At 37.0% G+C, this 27,395-nt stretch overlaps 1 protein-coding gene across 1 annotated transcript in view; it reads right to left on the bottom strand.

The window, feature by feature from the left end:
• The window catches only part of EYS (eyes shut homolog), a 579,093-nt gene that overhangs the window by 311,513 nt on the left and 240,185 nt on the right, over positions 1-27,395 (bottom strand). Inside the window, exon 20 of the mRNA XM_061347833.1 lies at positions 23,860-24,109. Coding sequence (XP_061203817.1) covers positions 23,860-24,109 — 250 coding nt within the window. The remainder of the gene's footprint in view (positions 1-23,859; positions 24,110-27,395) is intronic.

The following is a 27,395-nucleotide window of genomic DNA, read 5'->3' as shown; positions in this document are numbered from 1 at the left end:
TCAACCTGTGTCATTCTGCTCTCCTAGGATTTGTTATGGTATTTGGGAAGATGAAAAACAAACATTAGGTTCCATGTTTAATCTAAATGACTCAGCAGTGCTTTGTGTTTAATTAGTTGCCCTGAGCCCACAAGAAAGTATACTCACTCATTTTTTTAGAAATGCACTTGCAAGTGCTACCTTGAAGCATAAAGTTTATTAAATGCCTTTGAACAATGGTACAGATTAAAAAAAAACCCAACAAAACAAAACCAACCCAACCCCCCAGAACAAATAACAAAACAAATCAACCATTTTTCTTCATGCATGCAATTTAGAAGTTGCAGTCACTGGTCTTTCTTTGAAAGCAATATTGCACAGTTATTCCAGTAATTTTCTTGAAATAGTGCCTATGCACTTTGCAAGCTGAAGCTATGCTGTCATAAAACCACCACTGCACTGAGAAGCCACAGTTTTAAGGCTGGGGCAAACACTGCAGAAGTACTTGGAATCTGTGCAGATGGACAGAGGGCAGGGGGGTTGGAACTAGATGATCTTAAGGTCCTTTCCCACTCTAACTATTCTATGATTCTGTGATCCATTCCCATGAGAATCCCCCATAAGGACACCATTAGGATTTGAAGGAGCATGCCCATGAGAGTGACAGTACAAGAACATGGGAACCATACCATCACCACACCTGTGCACATTGGTGGCTTATGCTCAGCTGGCATCCTCTCAGATTCTTCTCAACAGAGTTGCTCCCCAGCCAGGCAGTCCCCTATATTTTTCAGTTACAAGCTCTAACAGTAATTTAATTCTTCTGTTCCTACATCAGATACACCAGCATATTAAGTCTTTTGGCAGCAAACTTCTGCCTCAGTTTCTTCTGGTTTTGGCTTCCCTGTATCTTTGTATTCCAACTCCCTCCCAATTACTCTAGCCACCCCTCTGTGAAACACAGGCAGCCTCACTTACACAACCACAGCTACCTCTATAATTTCACAACATTTTTAGAAAAATTCCTTCAACTTGAAGTCTTAATTTCAAATTACTCATAATATTGTCATGAATTTACTTCTCACAACTTTATTCCCTTTGCAAAGAAGGATTATCTCCAGAAATCTTACTTCTGAAACATTCCTGAATGTGCAAGAACTTTATCCTAGGATTCAAATATGATGAAGACTAACTAGTTCTGCTATTTATTACACATAATTATTGTGTCTTTTGAGCTGTAACCACAGGTATTAAAGCTATGTTTTCCACTCTGGCTACACGCAATACTCTCACTTCACTTACAGAATCAGCAGAGCTTAGCAGACTATTTTAATATAGTTTATGCCTGTCTTGTGCATCATATCCCACAGATGCTTAGCCAACTTATGCTCTGAAATGGGTGCCTCATTAACTGACAAGTTAAATCCTGAATGAATATTCTATACTTGCAGTCTGAATAATGATCTTCTTTGCCACAGGGCAGGGGCATGAGAAATTTTATCTTCACAACTAGAAAATTTTTGATGAGCTACTGCAATTGAGTATTTCAGATGCTCCACATCATTATGGCACATGTTTCTCAATGTAAATGTATATTCTTCCCTATTGTAGGAAGCATAAGCTAGCTGAGTGCAACAGGGAATCATGGAATAGTCAGGGCAGTATGTGACGTTATGTCCACTGCCTGCATGGAACCATATCTAACTTTCCAGAAAGAATCAAAGGTGCAAATCCCTTGAACTGCCCTGTTCCCCTCACCTCTTTCTGTGCTTAAGCAATAACTTGGCTATTCTCCCATGCATTAAGCTTTAAAATATATTTAAAAAAAAAAATGCAATACAATGTACTCTGAGAGAAAGAATGGTGAACTAAAATCTACCACTTGGATTAACAGAATTGCTACATACCTTATATGAAGTAGATTTGAAAACTCTGAGAAATTCTCTTAAATACATTTTAACTTGCATTTCTTTGCTAATGCTGTTGGAAATAAATAAAATCAATTCCTAAAATGCAGAATAGATCAGTTTTCAGAAACTGGAATATACAGAGCCATCTTATACAAGCATACTAGCAAGTTCACTTGTGAAAATACTTTTCACATCATATGCCATAACTATCACACACTAGCGATGTCCACTTACATCATAAAGATACTAAGATCTATTAGACTGGTGATTATCACATCACGCAGATTAAAAGAATAGCAAGAACTACATTTGCTTGAGTGTTTCTTTACTAATTCATTCTGCTATTGTGAATGGGGAGAAAGAACACTGCTGCTTGCACTATTTTCTGCTTTAAGTAACCAACAAATGACAGCATTCGGATAGTGTGATATTGCATCTGTAGGAAGGGAAGTGTCCCTATAATCTTCCCAGGATACCTGTGTCTCCCTGCATTTTCTTCTTGCCCTTTAGTTTTTGAACAGTTAAGTCTTGACTCAGTTATGCTGCTCTCTTGCCTTCCTTACCTGATTTCCCATGCCTGGGAATTGTGAACTCCTGTGCCCTAAGTAAGTCTCCTTAAAGATCTGCCAGCCTTGAAAGCAGTTTTCCAAGGGTCTTACTGATTAGATTCTTGAAGAGCTGGAAGTTGGTTTTCATAAAGCTCAGGGTCCTGACTATATTCTTTGCCTGTCCCACCTTCCTCAGACCTGTGAACTCCACAAATGCATGATTTCTGCAGCTTCCAATCTTGACACCACTGGTTAGTTCACTTACATTGGGTAACCCTCTGATGCAGTGTTGCATCCCCCCTGATAGGGCTATTGTCTGGCTTAATAAGTTATCCTCAATGCACTCCAAGATATCTTGGATTGCCTACAGCCAGCTGTGCTACTTTTCCAGCTGAAATGAAGGGTGGTTGAAGTCCCCCAGCAGGACAAGATCCTGTGAACACAATGACTTCTGTAGCCGGAATACAAAGTCTCCCACTGATTGGGCAGCCTGTAGTAGACACTAACCACAAAGTTCGTTTGTTGCCTCGGTCTCTGATTTTTACCCATAAGTTTTCAATCCGCTTGTGGATATTTTCAGAGACAACTCTTCACACTTGATCTTTCAGATGGATATCTATCTCCTCCACCCGTCCTTCCTTGCCTACCCCTTCTGAACAGCCTGTAGGCAGCCTTTCTGACCCTATCACCACTTCTGGTATAGATGGACCTTTATCCTCCGCATCCATTGACTGGCCTTTCACATCCAGAGCCTCATACCTGTTGTGCAGAGGCATCTGGGAGAGTAAAGTGGGCCATGGGGGGTTCTGTGTGGGCCGTGGGGTTCTTTTCCAAGTGTGGACTTGCATCCGTTCACTCCTTTCCCTTGAGATACTGTATTCAGTTTGGCAGGGGGAGGATTCAGTACTCCCTGGGTCCTGTTTTTTTCTGCTGGCCCTTCCTGTTCCTGTCTCAGTAACACCAGAGGCTGATTCCACCACTCTACCTTCTTCTAAGACTCCCTGATGATTTTTAACCTTTCTATTCCTTCTTTTAGCTCTGCCACCAGGCAGAGCAGATCATCCACCTGGTCACATCTGACACAGCTGCTGTCTCTTCTGCCATCCCATACTAGAGAAAGGCTGTGACACTCCCTGCTGCCAGAGACCTGGATGGCTGCATGTTTTTCATGGGAGCACCAGCTAGGTTGCTACATCTTTTCTGGTGAGTGCAGAGGACATAACTTTGCAGCAGGTGGACAGTATACCCAAGTTCCTTCTGGGAGGTTGATAGCCACCTCACAGAGCTGGTGAGGGGCCTACACCCTTCCTGCAGGAACTGTTGCACCACAAACCTGGGTCAGAACAATCCCAGGCACAGCTACAGGTTGGGCAGAGAAGAGATTCAGAGCAGCCCTGCAGAGAAGGACTTGGGGGTGTTGGTCAATGAGAAAATGAACATGAGCCAGCTTCAGTGTGTGGTCTCAGCCCAGAAAGCCAACCATATCCTGGGCTGCATCAAAAAGAGTGTGACCAGCAGGTCGAAGGAGGTGATCCTGCCCCTCTACTCTGCCCTTGTGAGACCTCACTTGGAGTATCGTGTGCAGTTCTGGTGTCCTCAACATAAAAAGGACATGGATCTGTTGCAACAAGTCCAGAGGAGGGCCACGGGGATGATCAGGGGACTGCTCCCATAAGAAGACAAGCTGAGAAAGTTGGGGCTGTTCAGCCTAGAGAACAGAAGGCTGACCTCATAGCAGCCTTCCATTATCTGAAGGGGGCCTATAAGGGTGCTGGAGAGGTACTCTTTTATCAAGGATGGTAACGATAAGACAAGGTGTAATGGGTTTAAACTTAAACAGGAGAAGTCCAGGTTAGATATAAGGAGGAAGTTCTTTACCATGAGGTTGGTGAGGCACTGGAATGGGTTGCCCAAGGAAGTTGTGAATGCTCCATCCCTGGCAGTGTTCAAGGCCATGTTGGACAGAGACTTGGGTGACATGTTTTAGTGTAAGGTGTCCCTGCCCATGGCAGGGTGTCTGGAACTAGATGATCTTAAGGTCCTTTCCAACCCTAACCATTCTATGATTTTATGAAATATATGTCTTCTCCCTGGAGATGATTGTATTATAAGGATACTTCCCACCCACCCAATCAAAGATATGAAACTGTTGCAACCCAAAATATGCCATTAATAAACCCTGTAACCAAGTAAGCAAACACTAAAAATTTCTTAAAGTAAAGCACATTAAAGGCTTACAAAGGAAGACTAAAGTGCATGGCACAACAGTGTTGTGACAACCAGAAACACATTATGAAATAAATACAAAGGGCAGACTGGAAGTCAGTAGATTTCCATTACAAAATACACAGAAAATCCTGGAAGAGTGGGAACACAGGACTCTCTCTTCTTTAGAAGAGACATAGACACAAGTATTGGTTACATTCCTATCTAAGAATGTAAGCATACACTTCATATCTCTGTTTAAATATTGTAGCCTAAGGACCTGCACATTACTTTAGGTGATGATTAAAGCAAAACACATGGCAGATGAAGCCTCCTCTTTCACTTAATATTAAAATGAAGAACTTCATAAAACTCCCACCTTTTAAAAGGTATTTTTTCTCCTCATTTTCCAAATTAATTCTGGTAGAAAACTCCACTCTTTGAATACCAAATTCATGTTTCACTGAATAAGACATTTTCATCTATAGTTCCCTAACCAGCCTGAGGCAGTTGAAAATTCTCATAATGATTTATGTAACAAAATTTACTCACCTCAACTTCCAAGTACAATTTCAGAACACATCATTAAACCAGTGTAGCAACTGCAACTTTCCACCCTGACACTGATAATTATGTTTTGTTCCTTACTTTTTGAAAAAAAAGGTCAATTGGCATATTTAATTTGGTTGTTTGACTGACCAAACTTACATTGAAAATTGCCAAGTGGTACAACTGTCTCATTAGCCCTGCCTTAGTTAGCTCTGTGTATTCATCTTCTACTAAACAAATCTACTCCATAGGATTTTCTGCAGAGAAAGACAATTAGAACTTTTTTTTTTTTTGATATTAACTGTATTTCCACAACTGTCAGACCAAAATGTTAAGCTCTGTTTCTCTAGCAAGACCAAATATTTCGAAAATGAAGTTAAAGTAAGTCTCAGTATTCATGACACACTTTTCAGTTTCTTTATTACTGTGTCAGTTAAGAGCAAATCTCCTGGAACATTTGTTCCAAGTTCTAGCAAAACATTACACCTCTATCCTGGAGACTTCTACCCCAGGGTCTACAAGAGAGCAGAAATAAACATGTGAGACAAAGAAGCCATATGCCCTTGCCTGTGAAAATTCTCATTTCAGAAGATCTCACTAGGAACAGAATTCAATGATTTTATGGCTTCTTTACACTACACAAGAAAATGGGATGGAGAAAGATAGTATAACCAGTATAACCAATTGTTTACGGTATTGTTGTGATGATCTCGAAGTGAGTAAGTGTTAGAAATGAAGATTAACAGTTTGAAAGTCTTTAAAGTAGAATTCAAACTATATATATATCTCTCTAAAAAAAATGATATTGTAAAAGCACCAGCATGTGTTGGCATTTCAAGGTAAAATAAATCATCTACTGAATTGCACTAAGATAGATGAGCCAAATTAACTTGCTGCAGGTTTGTTTGTTTTTTTTTTATTATTTTTGTTCTTTTTTTTCTGTTTAATATTGGTCTATAACAACCAATCAATAATTCTGTCAAAATGAGGATGGAACTCCAAATTTTGTCATAGGAGATGTAACAACAGCCATATTGTTTGATTTCATAAGTCCCCATTCTCCAGAAGTATTTAAAATGAATAACTGTACAAAGGCAAGAACAGATCAAACATACAAGTGTCTTTGTTAATCTATTACTCTTCAGCTCAGATGCAGATTTTGTGGCTTTCACACTAAAATCTTCAATATTCTCCTCTAATCTTTCCCAATTTTATTATATCTCTTTGAAAAGAGTTAGGAAGACCGAAAGTACAGATGGTAAACAAGATATGAACATCTATGCTGTATCTTTGATGCTATAGAATCCCCCATTTATTTTCTTAATAATTCCTAATACTTTATTTGTGTTTTTTTTGTAATTACTCAGCACTGAACTGACACTTCCATTAAAATATTAGGCATGAACCCCAAATACTGCTCCTTAGTCTGTCACTGTAACCTGAGTCAGGATTTTCTCATCTTCCTTCTATGACTGTTCACCATTTCAGACATATGTCAAATTTTATCATGCCATTTCATAATGCAGTCCCACAGTGTCATAAAGCTCTTTCTTCTGTTCTTCAACTAACTTGCTTTCTTCAGTAAGCTGTTTATCATTGCAATCACTATTTCATTTTCAGGGCATTAAGGAACTTATCAGCTGGTAGAATTTAACTTCTGCTCTCCAGCCACAATAAACATTTATGGTTTTACTGTTTCTACCCTTTAGCTTCTCACTTTCCTCAAAAATCTGTTTTACGGGACTCAGGAGCAGCCTTTGGAAATTTAGAAAACTTTCACCAATCCCTTACCCACATGATAGCTAAATCTTCCATGCCTTTCAATAGGTTTTAAGGTATAATTTCTATTTAAAACAAACCAAACATGTTGACTGCTCTGAACTAGGTCATATTTACCTGTGTATTCACCAATTCTATCCTTAAATATTACTTCTATTACATTACCTGATACAGCAGGACAGAAGTCCTATGGCCTGTAGTTTTCTACAGCTTTCCTAAATCCTGTATGTCATTGCTTTAAAACTGACTTGGCATTGAAGACAGAAAATTTCTGATGTTCATTTTCTCAGTTTATTCAGCTATCGTTGATGCAGTTTCTTTTCCAAAAGCGTCTTTTGAAGACTTGCACTCAAACAAGGGATTCAGCCTAAATGCTTCCTTGGTTTCTTGTAAGTGAAGACAAAATAAAGAGCATAAAGATATAAGGACTGATTTCAGTTTTGAGGTAATGGCCCTGGCTGCTCCAGTACTCCTTTTTTACCTTTATCCATCAGCCTTATGGACTCGCTTGCTGACATCCTGCCTTTGCAATACAGAAGAAAAACGTGTCATTAGATTGACACATTTTGCTAGTGGTTTTTCGAAGCCTTTTTCACCTGCCTTATGTTTTTATGTTTAGCCTGCCAGAGTTTCAGAATTTATCATCTTTAATTCTCCTTGAACAATACTTAACAATACCAGTTGCCTATGGTGCTTTCTGCAGACTCTAAATATTCTGCCATAATATGCAATCTCTTTCATTGCTGCTTTAGATTTGTAGAAAACAGCACTAAATGCTTAAAGGGGACAGCACCCAACTTTCTAGTCCTGCTATTAGAGCAGACAGAAGTACAGATTACTGGGTTCCACTCTTTCCTCCAGGGCAGCTTCCACAAATTATCAACATATTTTAAATACAAATGTGAATGAGTTAAAAAACAGGGCCAGGTGAGACGTAGATAATAAGATTCTGTTTTCCTTCTTTCCCTGGTACATTTTGCCATGTTGTACTGAATAGGAAATGCTAAATGCTTGTATTCCTTTTAGGTGCAAATTTATATCTCTACAGTGTGTGATACTTGATATCTGCTAAATATAACGTGACAGGAAATTAAATCAACACCATAAACACCAGGCAGACTTTAGCTAATTTAGAGGCTGTGCTTTGATCACATTGAGAAGAAAGTTATACGTACCATGACAAATAAGTTACTGATCCTGGCAGTAAAAAGCAGTCTCTCACTAACTCCCTTGCTCTGCAAATACTTGAAGGTGTATATGTGTTATATTTTAATTTCATATTTAACTGCCTTGCTTAGAATATTCAAGAAATATACTTTATGCTTACTGCTTCTTAAAACACATGAATTTTTTTCTATATTAGAAAACTGAAAGTTTACAAAATAGAAAGCTATCCTGATTATAGCTTTATCTCTTAAGGAACTGTTACTACCTTTGCAGAAGCCTTAGCTAGCTTTGCACTTTCCAAGTTAGATATTGTACACACTTATTTCCAAACATTTCTGAATTCACTACAAATTCAGGAACTAAGGCAAGAGCCCTTGTCTTTTATTAAATGGAACTTTCTAATACATTTCTAAGATGGTCTTTTAAACCATGCATTTGTACCTAGGTCATTGCCAGGGGCTTCAGCAATTAAGACAATCTATACACTGCTACTGTTTGCTCTTTTTCTGTTAAATTAGAACATGAAGTAAGAGAAAGAAATTCAGCAGTGAGGGCTGGTATCTTAACTATGGACAAAAAGGTTATTGATGTTTTGCATCAGGATCTTCTTCCTTTTTTTAAATAAATTCAAAGAGAAAACAGAATTAATTATATTTGGGTTATGTAGCCTATTTTTATAATTCAGCTTCATAATCAGTGTATAATCACATTTCCAGTGGCAATGTCTCTTCTCTTTCATACACTGAGAGAATGCCCTTCATGCCCTTCCTCGGAAATTTACAGTGGTACTTATATTAATCTTATTTCTTGTTTGCTTACCTTTTATTTTCAAATTTAGACGAGTACTTTACCTGCTGACCGAAAGTCAATTAAGCTACTTTCATGAAAAAAAATTGAGGAAACAAAATGAACACGAAAAGCTCCACTCTAGTCAGTCAGTTGATTCTGAAAAGTGACTCAAATAAAAATCCTTGATTTTTCCCCATTCCATTTCAAAATTTTAATTTCAGTCTAGGAAACTCTGACTAGGATCTGAAGGAGGAAAAATTATTTGGGTTCTTATGAATTGTTTAACAATCTGCCATTTTCATGCCCTTTACAGGCTTTACTCGAAAACTTATACAGTGGGAATGGCTGTACCCATGCATTGATTTTCTGTGTTGATGAGCAGAAATGTATGCAGCCTGCCTGCTGTTATACTAGCAGAAAATAATGCCCTTTACAGTAAGAGCAGAAGGGCAATATAGTGTTGTGCATTTGAATGTAAAAGAATCAAGAACTGAACAGTAGTAGGGTGCATTAGAACATTTTTTCTTTGAATTACTGATTTTTTTGTTCCCTTGAGCCTGGTGGGACTTTTAATTATGAAAGTGCATCTCACCTCATTTTCTGTCACCTCTTGGGAAAGAAAAACATGTTGAGCCACAAAATAAACAAAATTACCTCCCACTGATTAGAAGGATGAGTCATTTGTTTGCTTCACTTCCATGGATGCAATGTACCTGTATAAACCATTTGCTTGCACCTTATAGGCCAATGCTGTATTACGCCCAGCAAATTACATTTCAAGAGATTACACTATGCATTAAGCAATTAGTTCAGTACTTGAAGAACTGTTATTGCTTTTCTTGCCACTCTTACAATTTCTTTTTTAAATGTATCTGAATGAAATGGTTACCAGGATTAAGCTAATCAAGTCTGTGTCACGCTTGTGTAATAAAGGTATTTTAAGTGTTTAGTAAGTGAAAGCTGCATATGGCAGCAGCCTGTACTGTTACAAAACTGAAGCTATTCTTAAAGTAGGGCATTATTTAAAAGCAAAGATTTGGAAATAAAGTAGTCAGAGATTTTATAATGATTCTCTTGATTATGAGTGGATACTTCACAGTCTCATTGAGTTAATGCTTTATTAATATTACTAAGTTATTTTACTGTAAGTGTTGGTATTGAAATGTTTTCATTTGAAATTAGTAAAGAACAATGATTAGCCATCTATCACAAATGTAGTGGACTAAGCTTTAATAGCTCAACAATACACAGAAAAAGTTTTAAAATGCTGAAGTTCAGTGAGATAGGTGTTTTAACAGCTTTTTCAATTTAAACCCAAGAACACCTGTATCATTTGTATGACCTACACTTGCTTACCCTGCAAACACGGCATGATACATTCAGCAGTTACTATAGCAATAATTTAGTAATTATTTTAAATTGCAGAAAAGGTACTCCAGTAAAACTCACAAAAAATATCTTCATCTAACTATATTCCATTGAAGCTTCAACTGTTGAGGCTTTTTGGGGAGTTTGTTTGTTTGTTTTGGGGGTTTCTTTTCCCCTAATTAAAAAAAACCCAACACACACACACAAAAACAAAACAAAACAAACAAACAAACAAAACAAAACAAAACAAAACAAAAAAAACCCAAACCAAACAAAAAAAAAAGACAACAACTTTTGGTAAAAGCTTTTAGTTACCCACTCTAAGGTCTTGATAAAAAAATATGTACATAAGACTGATACACATATGATGAACATAACAAGTGCCCCACATTTTAAGCAGATAAACTCATAGAGCCAACAAAGATTTTAAAATTGGCATAATAAAACATACAACTTGCTGTGGACTAGAATCTGCAACTCACATCACAGTAAAATCAATTTCATGACAGGGAGCATTACATCCTTAGCAATTGCTTGTAGGATTATATGGAAATTTTGCTTCCCTATTGAATGCACAGATACATAAAACACTTGTGTGTATGTATATATATATGTATATAAGTATTATATGCTATTAATCAGTCTTATAACACTAAAGAATACAAGAGATCCCTTTCCTTTCTAATGAACTGGAAGTCATATCTTTTCTCAGCACTATAAGATTATTGTTTATAACTGGTGGTCCAGAGCAAACAGGCTTGAAAAAACAAAACAAGGGACCTAAAAATAAAATTTAATAAAATTTTTATGCTTACTAGAAGAAAGATTACCAGGAAAGAAAACTTAATATCTGACTATTATTTCTTTACCAGATGGCAACTGGCAAGTTTAAAAGTATATTGTAAATAATCACATCAATTCAAATAAGTCCTGATTTCTGTACTTGTACCTTAAGATAAATGTTCAATCATCTATTAAATGAAAGCCACACTTGTGCACACAAGTGTACCATTTACCTTCAACTCTAGGTCAATAAATATTTTAGTGAAGTTAGATAGTTACAAATAAACATAATTTTCAGAAGAGACATGACCGCAATATTATTTATAGTTGAGGAACAGGAGATCACAGTATGTATATATTTGTCAATCTTTTCTGTGCCTTTACAGACTCTATTATTAGTGCTGGTGGAATAGTTTCATGCTAGCAGTTATTGACATTAACTCAGAAATGTTTCTTATAATTTTTTTTTTTTAGTTCAGTGTAAATATTTGATTTTTATTTATATTAGAAAATGTGTTTTCATGTAAAAGTACTTAAAAAACAAGTGATTACTAAGCTTTCAATGATTAGACTTGTATATTCATTTAAATATGGGATTACAGAAATTTTAAACTGTTCTTAGTTTTTCTAATACACCAACACGCCAGTTCACCCAGATAACCTTGAGAAGTGTGTATTAAATGAACCAGATATGTTAATTCACCCAGATCTCCATTTTTGCACTGCAGTAATTTGCCTTCAAGAGCAACTTACTTTTTGAACTTACAATTTTTAGTGTTTCTTTGTATTTGTAAGATCAGAATGCACCTAGTACAGCATGTTTAGCAATCAAGACAGCATACATCTCTCCTAAGTAACTCAAGTCAAAAGACAGTCAAACTGATGAACTAATAGGACTTAGCCACAGTCCACTCTTGGCAGTTTGCTATTTCTAAGAATATCTAAACTATCTGTGAACTCCTTTTTCCCCAGAGAGCCCAGAGCTCTGTTAGGCGTCTGTGTTCTTTACACACTTCTTAGACAGTCTGAAACCTCTGCAGCAGCCTAGAAGAAAACTAACATATTCATGGCAAAAATTGTTTCCCTACATCCTTAGTCAGTCCCACCTGCCAAATTCACAATACATTTTTTGATCAAAGTCCATGGCAAAAATCTCATAGGATAAGTATTATCAAGGATTCCACATGCAAGTGCTTCCCTTCATGAGAGAATTCATTACTTTCCTTGCAGCAGCTGGGTTTAGTGAGGACCCTGAATCTCTGGCTAGTGTTTTCATTGAAGACATGTTAGTGAGACTTCCTTCTCCCCACACAACACTAATCCTCAGACCACTTACAGAGTGATCATGCAGTGTAGTCTGCACTTCACCTTCACTACAAAGCTCAATAGAACTGGAAATAGATTTCCTCCTCCAGGGTTTACTGAAAATTTGTTCTCATTGACAAAGAAAGAGAACTTCAAAAGAATCAGAGATGAAAAGTCTTGTAGCAAAAGAACACTTCTTTCTCAGGAAAGGCAAAGGAAGGCAAAGTAAAGGAAGGGAAAGCCTCAAGTCCTAACACTGTATTTTCAGAAATGATGGTTACCTAGTTGTCTCTACACGTGGGTAAACTTTAAGATTTGACATACTAAAAAAAAAATCTAGATTTGCTTCCCCACCACCAGTAATTTTGGTTCTCTCTTGTTTCAAATTCCACTTTCCTTAGAGTGCTGTTATATTAAAGCATAAAAGCAATTAAATTCTTCTCACCAACAAAAGAATATTATTTTTACCAATATTTATAAAGATAAATATAGCCAAAGTAATTAATAAAAAAGTCTTAAGCAAAATTCCATCCTTTCCAGAAAAAGATGTAGTATATGCAGAGTACTGGAGGTAGAGCTACTTTATACTTTATAATCCTAGTTTGAAATATAATGATCTTTAGACTTTCTTCCAGTATCCCCACCGTTATGTAAAGTTTAAGTAGCTGCATGCATAAAAAATTAATGTTACCAAGGAAACGATCTCTAAAGAGAGAAGAGAAAGCACGGATGTAAATGATGGTATCTGTACACAAAAAGAAGACAAAAGAAAATCAGAAAATTTGTTCTACTTTTCCATGTCCTGCTATGTTTCAGATGTGATCTTTAAATCAGATCCACCAAAGATAATTTAGTCACTGTTATAAGTTTTCCTTTAAGAAATCACAGCTGTTTTGTTGAAATAAGTATTCTTGGTAGAAATTAAATACATTGTCAAATGTGCTGTTGCACTGCACACGTTTACCACTCCCTTTTGCTTAATATCTCTAAGAGATCATTAAAAAGACTGAATAAAACTGTGACTCGAATATTGCTGTTCTTTTAGGAGCATCCAGTAGTCTCCAACAGTTAAGGGGAAATGCTATATACTAGGATATTTTCTAATACTTGGTGTATTCCCCAAATTAGGATAAAAAACTTCAACAAAAACATCATTCAAACTAAAGACTAAGAAATCAGGAGAAACTGAGAATACTTGGTCCACAGAGTACATAGAGATACTCAAGCATTTAAGATCATGTTACTACCCATGGTTGAAATACTAAGTTGGAAGAGAACTGCTCTTCTGTGTAAGAAAAAATATTCTGATTGTTTCATTTCTACTTCTATCATGGAAAACAGGGCAGACTTTTAACTCATGTTTCTAAATTGAGTATGTTCAGAGTGATTTATCCCCTCCAAACTTCCCTGATTCATTTACTGTTATACTGAATAAATTCTGAATAATTCTAAACAAAATTATTCTCAATTTACTTTTTTAGAGTTACTAGTACAAAAACTGCTTGTGATACGCACAATGACCGAACTGCCATATGACATTTTTTGATACTTTACAGTGCAGTTTATTTGATATTTGGAATATAAAAGAGTTTGCTACAATGCAAATCATAATCTAAGTAAGGATTACCAGCATTGCACCTTCCCAGCTTGGAAAGAAAAAAAAAGATTTTCTGCAGTAAATTATGCCATGAGATGCTAAACCACTTCTCCCCTCTCCCCCTAGTAGAAAAAAAGTGCTCAAGAGATGTACATTAAAACCTTTAGCTGGGGAGCAGCTATTTCCAGCCAATAAAAAGGGTAAAGCATTTTTCATCTGGTATATTCTTGACCTATTCAGGTATGAAAAAAAGGCATAACTCCAACACCTCTTCAGCTATCTTATTTGTCCTCTTATAGTAACAGGTGTTCATAATCAACTGTTTAGTTAACAGATACTGGCAAGGTATATAAAGACATTTAAGGTATCTTTAGCTTCTGAAGCAGAACAAAGATGAGTATTTGAGAAAATTTGCTCCAGCTCCCCACTGTGTATTTACTAACAGGGAAACCGTGTTGCATCTTTCAGTAATAAGAAAAAAAAAATTACTACATATGACAGATTGCTGGCCAGGCCAAATGAAGCCACAGGGCAGTTTACTGTGGCATAATCAGGCATAGTTATCTCAAGAGTATTGAGTAATCAGTTCAGTCTTTATGAAAAAGTGACCCATGTGCCATCAAAGGAAAAAATAGGATTGGCTTATGAAGTCATTTTATGTTTCCCATAACTGCACACAAAGATTTATTAGCTACCTGAAACAAGACAACCCTCCTGGTCAAAGGTCTAAGGTGCATAATACACTCTTGCTCACAACCATAAAAGCCTGTTAAAATTAGAGGTATTGAAAGGGTAAAATAGCGAGTATGCATGACACACAGTAGGAACACTACTGCTTTGCTCATGAGAAGTTATTGCTTCTTGTTTCCATCAGGGTAAATATGGGTATTTTTAGGATTAATACATTGGCAGAAACTGAAAAGAATCTGGAAAGAATACAGGCACTCTAGTTTTCTTTGGGACCACTTACTTGTCATAACATTTCCGGTCTTGCCCCTAAATACGTCACCCTGAATGATCTCACATTCTTGATCAAGTTTCCTGCTTGATTCTTATCACTCGTCACTTATTGTTTACCTCACTGTGCACCCACTTCTGCTTATCGTGTCCTGACCCTACAAAGTCACCTACTTTGTACTTCACATATTTCTCTCCTTTTCACCCTCCCCATCCTACAACTTCCTTCACTTGCAAACAGATATTACAGCACTTTAGAATATTTGTTTTCTTCTTCAAAAGCACACTGCCCCATTACATCTTTACAGATATGACTGAATTGAGAATAGAGCTGAGACTTATATTTAGCCAACAGTTCCTCTATCTTACTGTAATGTCTATGCAAGCAGAGATCTCAATCAAAGGAAGAGAGTTTTTTAGATGCATCAAATCAAGAAAGAATTTTTTTTACCTTAAGTACTTATTATATTTTCTTAGATGGATGAAGTCTGAGAATTCACATCATTTAAAGCTAAATACAGGTCAAGTTTGATCAGAGTTACTCAGAAATGCTATGGTTATTTGCAAGGAAAATCATACATCATCCACCCTTAATGTTTTTCTTTTTTCTCTTCAGTCTTACATGGGTGATAACTGTATGTCCTGGGTTCAGCAGTAGCAGTCATTTTTTAAAAGATAAACCTGATTACATATTTGAGAAATACAAATGTTATCACTAAAGACTTGACTTGATTTTGTTATTTGTACAAAGTATTTCTTCTTGCTGTGAATCACTGTCATCAGGAAAAAGGCTTTTACTATAGATATATCCTGTATGCAATCTCCTTGAAAAGTCTGTTTCTAATTTCTATGGGAAGGAGCTAGTCAGTACACTTTACTGTCAGATATTACACAGTGCTATGAACTAGTTTCTCATGTCAGATTTTAAAATTGTTAACAAAAATGTTATCTGAATATAATTCTGTTACATTTTTGGAAGTTTATATTCTTATGGTTACTATGTCAGCTGATAACAGAAAATACAAAGTGAAAAAATCAAGGTAAAATATTTATGAAATGAAAATTAAGTGACCTAATTTAATAGACAGGCTTAATTGATCTTAGTTTCATTTGACCAAGAGCTCATATAAAATTGATTAAAATGTGAAGGATTTCTACTTTGTTAGGAACATGAAATTATTAACATAGTAGACTGGGTCTACAAGAAATCTGGAGAGGGGTTTTTTACAAGGCCATGTAGTGACAAGACAAGCGGAAATGGTTTTAAAATGAAAGAGGGTAGATTTACGTTGGATATTAGGAAGAAATTCCTTTATATGAAGGCTGTGAGACACTGGAACAGAGAAGTTGTGGCTACCTCATCCTTACAAGAGTGTTCAAAGCCAGGTTGGGTGGAGTGTTGGAGTTCTGAGCAACCTGGTCTAGTGGAAGGTACCCCTGCCCATGGCAGGGGGTTGGAACTGGATGACATTTAAGGTCCCTTCCAAATCTAACCACTCTGTGGAATTCCAAATTTTGATTTCTGACTCACATTGAATTATTAGTTAAAGACTCCTAAACTAGTTAAATTTTCCTAGAAGAAATGAAAATTCAGAGCTTTCATTTTTTTTACACTCTGTTTTTCATAATAATGTAATGCTCCTTCATCTTTCTCCTCAATCAGGTTCTATTCAATCATGCGAAATAGTGTGTGCTGAGGTTTCTGAAAAATGTTGAAATTACATGACACCTTTGCCTTCTAATTCTGTTTTATCATATTGAATTGTGTCCGTTACATTCACTAGATTTGCCATGATTCTAGTGATTCCTTTAAACTCTGTCTTCTCTCAGTTTGGCAAGACATATTATTATTCAGCCCATTTTAGTTTCCCTGTTCTCAATATCTGTAATCATATGCTGATTTAAATGTGTCTTGTTACATCTGCTATATCAAGGAAGGAAATACTTTTAACGTCATTAAGATGCCAGCTATGTAGGTTAGCATGGAATTCCATGCAAAGTGACTGCATCGAACCTTGATCCAGTATTTGCACTATATCTGTAACTGCTAGAAGCCTGAACCTGGCAACTTTCCAGACCTCTTTCACAAACAGTCATTCTCTCCAGTGATCTGATAAAGAACACATAAAGTGTTAATGCAAACCTGACCTGCTTCTGCTTTTATTTAAGTGCCACCTGCTGCCCTGCAAACAAAAGGATTTTGATAGCCTGTAACTTTAAAGTGTGCTTTTTACTCTGCTTCATACTCAGACTTCATGGCAAGTAAGATATATAGGAAAATCTGTGGGAATTCTATATATGTAAATGCCACAGCTAGAAGGAGGTAAAAAGTGTACATAACTTTTTTACTTTCTAAGTTTCTATATGGCAGGGGGGTTGGAACTTGATGATCTTAAGGTCCTTTCCAACCCTAACTATTCTATGATTCTATGATTCTATGATTAGAATGAAAATGAGTACATGGGAAATGATTAGTGATCTCCTACATCACTTAGGCATGCAGAAGTCTATGGGGCTGGATGGGATCCACACAGGGGTACTGAGGGACCTGGCAGAAGTGCTCACCAAGCTATTTTCAATTAGTTATCAGCAGCCCTAGCTAACTTGGAGGTCGCAGTTGACTGGTAGTTAGGAAATGTGAGATCTACCTAGAAGAAGGGCCAGAAGGAGGGTCCAGGGAACTACAGGCATGTCAGTCTGACCTCATTGCTGGGGAGGATTATGAAGCAGATCATCTTGAGCACCTCACAACCCTCACAGTGAAAAATCTCTAATATCTCATATAAGTGTACCCTCTTGTAGTTTAAAGCCATGCCCCCTTGTCCTACCCCTACATGCCCTTGTAAACTCTCCAGATTACTTGTAGTCCCCTCTAGGCACTAGAAGGCTGCTATAATGTGTCCCTGGAGCCTTCTTCATGTTGAACAAACTCACCTCTGTCAGCCTCAGATAACTTGACCTCATGAGTGTAGGTGCCGTATCAGGAGGCACTTCTGACAGTAAGAATTTGATCTGTCTACTTATGCATGCATACTGAAAATGAAATCTACATGGACAAGTGTTCACAGGAAAAAAAAGCCCTGTTATTCTATGCCAAAAAATCATGGTTTACTTGACTTTTGGCACCTTTATACTTATCATCCATAGTTTAGAATCCTTTTCAATTTTCTATGTGAATTAAGTCAATGGTATAAAACCATTTTTCCTACACAACCCCCCAAGCAAAGAATGAAAAGCAATTCTCTTTCTCCTTGGTTTGATGGATATTCATTTTCTAGAAGGCATTTTTATAAAGGAATATAATAGTAACACAGTCCAAACCAATCTATATTCTCTAATGTTTAATTCTAGAATTCACAGTTTTGTGTGTTCTTTTAATTCTCTAAGAGTTCTGATGTTCTTACGAAAGTACTGTTTAAAAAGAAATGTAGCCATCGTCTGTCTCATTTTGGAATGAGAAGTGCAAGTTAATTATATTATATATAAAAATGACTCTCTCAAGAGATAAAAATACATTTTTTCTATACCTACTTTACATTTAAAATGTTAATAATTATATACTGAATTTATATGTAAGTATGATGAAAGCTACACCTGAAATCCTGAAAACTTTACTGTAGTGAAGTGAAACTGTTCAGTTGCTGATTGCCTGCCAGCATTATAGCAGCCTCCAACCTGCTTCTATATTGATCTAGTAGCCTATGTTGCAGAACATAAAGAATAACCATCTGTGTCAGGTACAGCAGCAGGTGCTGTATTCATTGAACAGGCTGCTGCCTGATTACAATAAATCTTTTTGAAGCACCTGGTAACCTTGACAGACACTTTTATCTTTGTATAAAAACACCCCACCACCTCAAAAACTTGTCTGAATAGAAATGAGAAACTCAAGAGATAACATCAGCTCATAAAGGAAAGAAACTGAATCTACTGCAGATATACTGTGAAGTCTAGGTAAGACAGTATTTAGATTCACGAGGAACTCCTTATCATACACAGGCAGTAGTGTCTGCTGATTGCGTGTGTTTCAGTACAATATTGTTAATGTTATTGCAAGGCAGAACTTAAAGTAGGATAACAGGTATGTAAAGATAAATGCTTTGTCACTAACATTTTACAGATTTCTGTTTGCACAGACGAGGCTTGTGCAGATAAACCAAGTAAGATAACTCACTAGAAGATTTAAATAATGATGACCTTTCAGGGTATCTGTCAGGAGGTTTTTGTAGGAAGATGATATACATCAATAATACTTGACCAGACTGGGTTTTTTGTTTAATATTTTAAGTGTCTCATCTGTATTTATTAGTAGATGTATTTTTGAACTCAGAACTATTGTTTATTATGTGTGTTAAAAGTAATTCTTGAGATAAACTACTCAGCTGAATGTTTAAGAAAGTCCTCTGACTTAATGAATATCTCTGTAACTGGACCATGTAGTTTTGTCTCCAGTAATTGTTGAATTTCTTCTGTTGTCACGTGCTCAATAGTAGTTAATAATTTTGTCAAGTCAACATTTCTCTCTCTAAAGAACATACATGATGAAAATGAAGATTATAAAGATATAGTCTTTAAAGGAAAAATAGTCTGACAATATGAATAAAACCATGGAAAATTAACATCTGATTCTTCTGAAGGAAAAGGCAGAATAGAGAATTGTATCAGAGATGTGTGTGTGTGTATTTCCTGTAGTGGGATGCAAGGATGACAGTCATGTGAACTCCAGTGATGTTATTTTGCTAGATGAAGAACATAAATACCCAGAAGTAATAGCAGGAGCTCCCATTAGTGTGTACCAGCTGGTTAATATCACTGAGTTAATCCAAAATATCTCATAAAGTGGAAACTGTTTGCTATGCAGAACTTGGTCTGAGAATTCATTGGTTTTATTCCAGTCATAGAAAATGCTGCACATATTTGGCTTAACTCACTTAAAGAATCAGCAGACTGTGGTTTGATGTTTGTGAGTATCTGGCTGATGAATGAAGCAGTAACAGCCAGATATTTACTAGGAAGAGATGTTCTGAATTTGAGTTTTGTGACTGAGGAAAGATGTCTGGTTTTATATGTATATATTAGTAGAGGAATGAGAAATTATTGGAGGACTTTGTAATCTGCACTTTTCTGATACTGAAAAAACACCTGACAATTTTCAGGAGCTTCTTGAAACAACTTGGAGAGAACTGAAGCTCTACTTGTAGAATCAGTTGCAAACCGTAACCCATATGAGAGTAATGACTTGCCATTTAATTCTATTTCAGCCCTTGATCTATTCCTAATTTCTGAACTCATATCTGTGGCAGATAATCAACAGGCTAGTGCTCCTGTAATGATGATACTTTTTTAGGAAAAGTGTCATTAAGGGACTAGTGATAAATGAGTTTGTATCATGATTATGCTTTGGAAGAGGTACTGACCTTAAATCTATAGAAGTATCAGTAGCCATGTATGGTACAGGCAGATATTAGACTTTATTTTTACTGAGACCTTAACAGATGAACTAAGAAAAAGTGTGAAGAGAGAACACCTGTTGATGTTATCCTGAATACAGCTGAAGACTTTCCAGTGGCAATTAGTCCTCCTAGTCCATAACTCAGTTTAGCCAAATCAGTGGTCAGAAGTGTCGCACCATTGAAAATATCTGACTGGTTTAGGCCTTTAAGTATAAAAATTTAGAAAAAAAAAAAAAACCAACCCAACCAACAAAAAAAAACATGTAAGAGAAAGAAAAAAATAACTAACTTCAGCCCTAGACTGACTCTGCAGCAAATTACATGGACACCAAAACCTCACTCAGTGTTACCAAGGTATTTTATAGCAAACAAATGCCACTCTGGAAATCATATTATTAATAAAAGTGTAAAAGCGGTTTTAGTGACCTCATGAGTGAAGTAAATGCAAATCTCCCATTATTCATATTCTGTATGAGGGCCAAAATCAGAACAAGTGACACTGCTCGGATGTATTAGATTTTCTAACTCAAACTGCTACCATGAATCAATATAAAAAGGAATGAATTACAAATATTACCCATTGAGAACATCAGCAAACTAGCTGACATGATATTCTGGAAGATATACAGATGTAACTGCATTTTCTAACTGCTTTTCACTGTGTCATTACTTACACCAAGAAGGAATATTGCCTATTAAGAATGCAAGAAAACCTTAGAATCATAGAATAGCAAGTTGGAAGGGACCTCAAGGATCATGTAGTCCAGCCTTTCTTGGCAAAAACACAGTCGAGACAAGATGACCCAGCTGAACACAGTATTTCAGGTGTGGCCTGACAGATGCTGAGTAGAGCAAATGGCTTCTTTATTTCTGCTGGTGATGCCTTTGTTGATGCAACCCAGATTCCTGTTGGCTTTCTTTGCCATAGCTTCACACTGTTCACTCATACTGAGCTTGCTGTCCACCAGGGCCCCCAGGTCTCTTTCCACAGAGCTGCTCTCAAGAGGGGCAAATCCCAGCCTGTACTGTATTCTTGCATTGTGTTTACCCACATGAGAGACATTACACTTGTCCTTGCTGAACTTCAGGAAGTTCTTGCTAGCCCACTCTTCCAGCCTATCCAGGTCTTCCTGCAGAGTAGTGCTCCCAAAGTGTTCACTTCTCCACTCAGTTTGATATCATTGGCAAACTTGATCAGGATATACTTGATCCCATCTTCCAGATCATTTATGAAGATACTGAACAGTTCTGAGCCCAGTGTTGATCCCTGGGGAATCCCCCAGGTTCAAACTGGCACATTACCAGTTTGAAAAGGAGCTATTCACCACCACCCTCTGGGTGCAGCCAGTCAGCCAGTTCCCCACCGATCATATAGACCACTTAAGACCATAACGTGACAGTTTCTCTAGGAGGAGTCTGTGAAAAACCCTGTTGAGAGCCCTGGAGAAATACAGGTAGACAATGTCTACCACTTGCCCCACATCAGCTGGGAACACTATTGTAGAAGGTGATCAGGTTTGTCAAGCATGATTTTCCCCTTGTGAATCCATGCTATTTTTCCCAATCACATGCTTCATTTGATTAGTGATAGCCTGCAGGAGATTCATTCCATAACCTTCCCAGAGACTGAAGTAAGACTGATAGACCAATAATTTCCCTGATCCTCCTTTGAGCCCTTCTTGTAGATGAAGGTGACATTTGCCTTCTTCCAGTCTTTCTGGGACATCCTCTAATGTCCATGACTTCTCAAAGATTACAGAAAGCCAGCTCTTTTACACCCTCTGGTGCAAATTGTCAGGGCCCATAAGTTTGTAGGGGTCAAGCTTCTGTAACACTTCACATACCAACTCTTCTTTCACCGACAGTGGGTCTGTGTTTTCATCAACCTGGATTTTTGTTCTCAAGGCCTAGGGCTCAATAGTGCTGGTAAAGACAGAGGTGAAGAAAGTCTTGAGGACTTCTGCCTTTTCAGTGTTGCTGATAATATTGACATCTCCTGCTTAACAGTGGACCAATACTTTCCTTCTGTTTCTGCTTGTTGTTTATAAACCTGAAGAATCCTTTCTTGTAGGTTTTGACATATCTGGCCAATTTCAATTCAGGAAGAGCTTTTGTTTTTCTGTGTCTGTGCACCCCCTGTCAATACCCTTGTAGTTCTCAATGGGTATTTGCCCACTTTCCCATCTCTGGTATCCTTATGTTTTGGTTTTGAGCAGACTCAAGCTCACAGCTAGGCCAAAGGGTTCTCTGACCTATGAAGGTTCCTTCCAACTCAAACTATTCTATGATTCTGATTCTTGTTCCACCTTCTTCCCTCACCTTCAAAGGGCATTAACTGTTTTTTGTGCTTCCAGGAGTGTTATTGAAATGCTCTTGGCACTCTCTTGCTCCTTTATCCTCCATAGAAGCTTCCCATGGAATCCCTCCCAGCTGAGTGCTATCCAAGCTGAAGTTGGCTCTTCTAAAATCTAAGAACTATGTTTTATTACTAACCTTCACCTAGATCCCAGACTCCACAATATTATGCTCAGTGCACCAGGGCTGGCACTAACCAGTATATTACACAGCGGGTTTTCTTGATTTGTGAGTAACAAGTCCAACAGTGCCTCATTCCTACTTGACACATATGTGTATCTCCAAAAGACTAGTCTGTACAGAAATCAAGCATTAAGTAAAACTCATTTACCTAAATTAAAAAAAGCAGTACCCCTGTCTTATTTCTTATACAAGTAATTACTTGGAAAGAGTATAGAAGCAAACAATTCTGAAACTGTAAAGAGGACACCTTATATACATGCTATCTGTACAGTACTAGCTTTAATAAAACGAACAGGCCACAATCTTCAAAACAAAATGTTGCACTTGTGTTAGTGTTGACTTTTCTTCAAATATGTTAGAAATAACAGGATAGGAGTCTCTTGGGCTTCCCAAAAACATCACTATAAACAGTTCAGAGTGGCAGAGATGTTGAGAGGCTTGTTGCAGATATTTTTAGTGAAAAAACTGCCTAGATGCACAGAAAGGGAAGAACTGAGAAAACACGTAAAGCAGGAAAGGCAAATCAAGCCTCCATGGAGTAAGGCAAATTATCTTTCTGTTGCTGACTAGCAGAAAAAAGGAAAGATTGGCATTAGGGTCAGAGATGGCTGAACTCAATATGAGGTATATGAAATTGTACACTCTAGCAAAGCAAACCGAAAACCAAAATCAGAGAAAATGCAATTTTCCCTACTGGATGTGTAAGATGCTTGGAGAAAACACTTTTGAGTGAAAAGAGTAATTTTCCAATTACATATGAATGCAATTAAAAAAGCATGATGGATTAAATTAATGGGAGAAAAGGTAGTACAGGAAGTAGAAAATAACATTCTTAAGAAAAAAATATATTTTGAGTACTCTTACCATTAAAAAAGCACAAACAAGGAAAGAAGACTGACACATGCAATTACTCAGAAGCTCTTTCTACTTACCTTGGGACACTTCTTCTGTATGAAAATCAGGAGAAGAATGTTCAGACCAAAGTTCCATAGACACAGCTAGGGCTGACGGAAGGTCATTGTCTAAAATCTCATCAGGAAACACTTCAGCCACTTCAGTGACAGTTTTCTTGCTTTGGGGGATAGGTAAACAGGTGATATTGTTTATTCCATCAACACAAAGAAACCCAGTGGAGCAGGACTGTATAAGACAATCATTGTAATTAAGCTCACAGCTTCGTCCCTGAAAGAGAATTTTCAAAAAGCCATTTTTAAAAGCAATTTGCATTTCATAGTTACATTAGTTCAAATTATTGCTTCCTCTTCACTTTAAAATGCTGTTTGCTTATATTAAGCTTTCCACACTTTTGAAAGCAAATCTAATCATGTGGAAAATATTGCTTTACTAATTTTATGGTGTAGTCGTATACTTTAAATTTTAACTGAATGACATTTTGACTCTATTACAAATTACCAATATAAATAGTTTTTCCACAGATTTATAACTGCAAAGTATTAAAGATAGTATTTTCACTAGTAATAAAAAGTGTTTAGAATAATCATCTGCAGTTGACATGTAGTTATGCAGAAAATTTTATACAGTGGACTTGGCTGTCCAAAAGCCTGTGGTTTGCTCTGATTGTCAAATTAATGCTCTTTCTTTTTGTACACTGAAGCTAAGTATTTGCTTAAGTATTTGCCTTTTGTCAGCAAATGTTCAGACAGAACCTTGCTAATACATTAAGTTCAGAGATACCTCTTGGAAAAAACATGTAGTGGCAGTCTCAAATTTGATCTGGTACTCACTTTTTATTTTTTTATCAAGACTAACAATTCATGGGAAGCCTGAAATATCCTTCCTAATAATAAATTAAAAATGCTTTATTCAGTGGGTTGTAAAAAAGACAAGAAATACTGCATTTTTATAGCAATAAGTACATGAATTAAACGCATTCTTGAAGTGTGAAATAAACATATTCTGAAGCCAGACCTGAGTTCATTTTATTTTCACTTCCGTTGTAATGAACTAATGGGTTATGTGAAGAGATACAGCTAACTCAGCTAACCTAGAAGGTTCCTACATATCTGGATAGCTACTTAAAATATGCATGGTGTCATCTCAAGACATGCATCTCTGACAACATATCATCATGATACAATTTCTGACGGAAGCTTTTCCTACAGCTGGGGCACATACAGAATCATAGAATAGCTAGGGTTGGAAAAGATCTTAAGATCATCTAGTTCCAACCCCCCTGCCATGGACAGGGACACCTCGCTCTAAATCATATCACCCAAGGCCTCGTCCAACCTGGCCTTGAACACTGCCAGGGATGGAGCATTCACAACCTCCTTGGGCAACCTATTCCTGTGCATCAACACCCTAACAGGAAAGAATTTCCTCCTTATATCCAATCTAAACTTCCCCTGTTTAAGTTTTAACCCATTACCCATTGTCCTATCACTACAGCCCCTAATGAAGAGTCCATCCCTAGCATCCCTATATGCCCCCTTCAGGTACTGGAAGACTGCTATGAGGTCTCCACACAGCCTTCTCTTCTCCAGGCTGAACAGCCCCAACTTTCTCAGCCTATCTTCATACAGGAGGTGCTCCAGTCCCCTAATCATCCTCGTGGCCCTCCTCTGGACTTGTTCCAACAGATCCATGTCCTTTTTACGTTGAGGACACCAGAACTGCACACAATACTCCAAGTGAGGTCTCACGAGAGCAGAATAAAGGGGCAGGATCACCTCCTTTGACCTGCTGGTCACACTCCTTTTGATGTAGCCCAGGATACGGTTGGCTTTCTGGGCTGCAAGTGCACACTGTAGTGCTCAATAAGCATGTGCTCATCGCACTCTTCCCTCAAACAAAATGCTTAAATAGTCTCTCTTGGCTACCTGGCTTGCTATTCACACAAAACTTGAGCAACTTACATTTTCTTAGATCGCTATCAACTCTATTAAATTCATTTATAATGTTGGGAAATAATAGGAGGTGAAAGAGAGAAAGGCAAAAATACAGAGAAAATGAAATTATTAGTCTTATAAGTAGTTTAAATAATTCAGTGTTTAAAATGGAAGAGGTTAAATTGACGGGTTTTGAATGATTTAGATATATCCATTCCTGTTTAAATCAAGTTCTTACTTTACTTTGGCAAGCAGATGAGCTATCTAGTAAATACATGGCATCTTATAAAATCACTCACTGTATCAGTATTCCAAAAAGCATGAAGGAACAGCAGGCCAATTCATATGTCATGTTCCCACAGAATAATAAAAACATTCTTCCTTGATCCATTTTAATTCCACACATAGCACAAATTATCAGTTTGAATAATATTTCTGTCTAATAATTTTTTTAATCCTATAAAACTTTTTTATTCTGACTTTCCCTATTACTTATTAGTGCATTTTTATTACTTTTACATGTAATGGTGAAGAGCATTTCATTAAGATTTTATGACTCATAGAAACAAAGCGGATGTGGATAACCTCTGCTGTGTGTGAAGGGTACATTAAATAGTCATAGATAAATTTGACAGCCTTGAAAGTCTGTCTGTAAATGCTTTAACAGCTTTCATGCAGGTAAATCATAGAATCATAGAATCATATAACTGTTTAGGTTGTGCAGATCTGCATTTAAAAGTATTCACAGCTGTTTCATTTTAAAAGTAAACATCTCTTCGATATGCCACTGGCTATGCTTTCCCTCTCAAAATTTATGAGAAACTTCATGATCCATACTTTATAATCTATACTTCATACAGTATCACATACATAGACTACAGAAGATTTACTTTACACACAGTATAGCTGGAGATCCTTGAATACTTACTTCCGTGGGAGGTCCACTCTTTCCTCCTCACACTTACCCAATAGTTAGGAACCAGAACCCATTAAGGGCCTACCAAATACATATTTTAGGATGTTTAATCACTCTGATGGTTCCTCTCTGATGGTTTTATTTGATGTTCAGAAGATTTTTTTGGGTGAGAAATTAATATCAAAAAACATAGTACAATTCATCTTCTGCTTAGACCTGCTTTGTGATCATAGACTTGCCTGGCAGTACTTGGAAGAACCTTTTGGATGGTTAACATAATTACTTGTCTTGCTTTGCTGTCTTTTTCCAAGTACTATGGGACTCAATCCCTTGCCTGTAAGCTCATTGCCTCTGCCTACCTTGCTGCTATCCTTGGCTTCTGGCCTACCTTTGCTTCTAAAGCAGCCCACTTGACACCTGTGCTTCTTGACATGTGCTAGTATGTACTGGGGAACTCCTTGAGGGAATTGATGTTTTGGGATGGAAATGAGATTAAAGGTGCCTGAGAAGAACTGAAGACAGAAGGGTTTTTTTCTGCTTTTCAGAAAAACTCTTTTCTTTACCATTTTATTGCTTTTTTACTTTTTCCCTCATTGACAGTAAATGAGAATCTTCTGCTGTAGAAAGAAGCCCTGAAACCAGCTAATGTCTGAAAAGTTGCTTTTTCTTGACTTGATTGCCAAGATATATGAAAGTGAATCTG

The sequence above is a fragment of the Neopsephotus bourkii genome, unplaced genomic scaffold (assembly GCF_033783945.1).
Source record: "Neopsephotus bourkii isolate Nb327-2 ecotype Australia unplaced genomic scaffold, CSIRO-AGI_Nbou_v1 NB_330, whole genome shotgun sequence".
NCBI classification, from domain to species: Eukaryota; Metazoa; Chordata; class Aves; order Psittaciformes; family Psittacidae; genus Neopsephotus; species Neopsephotus bourkii.
Note: the sequence above shows the minus strand (reverse complement) of the source record. Positions and strands in the feature narration are given on the sequence as shown.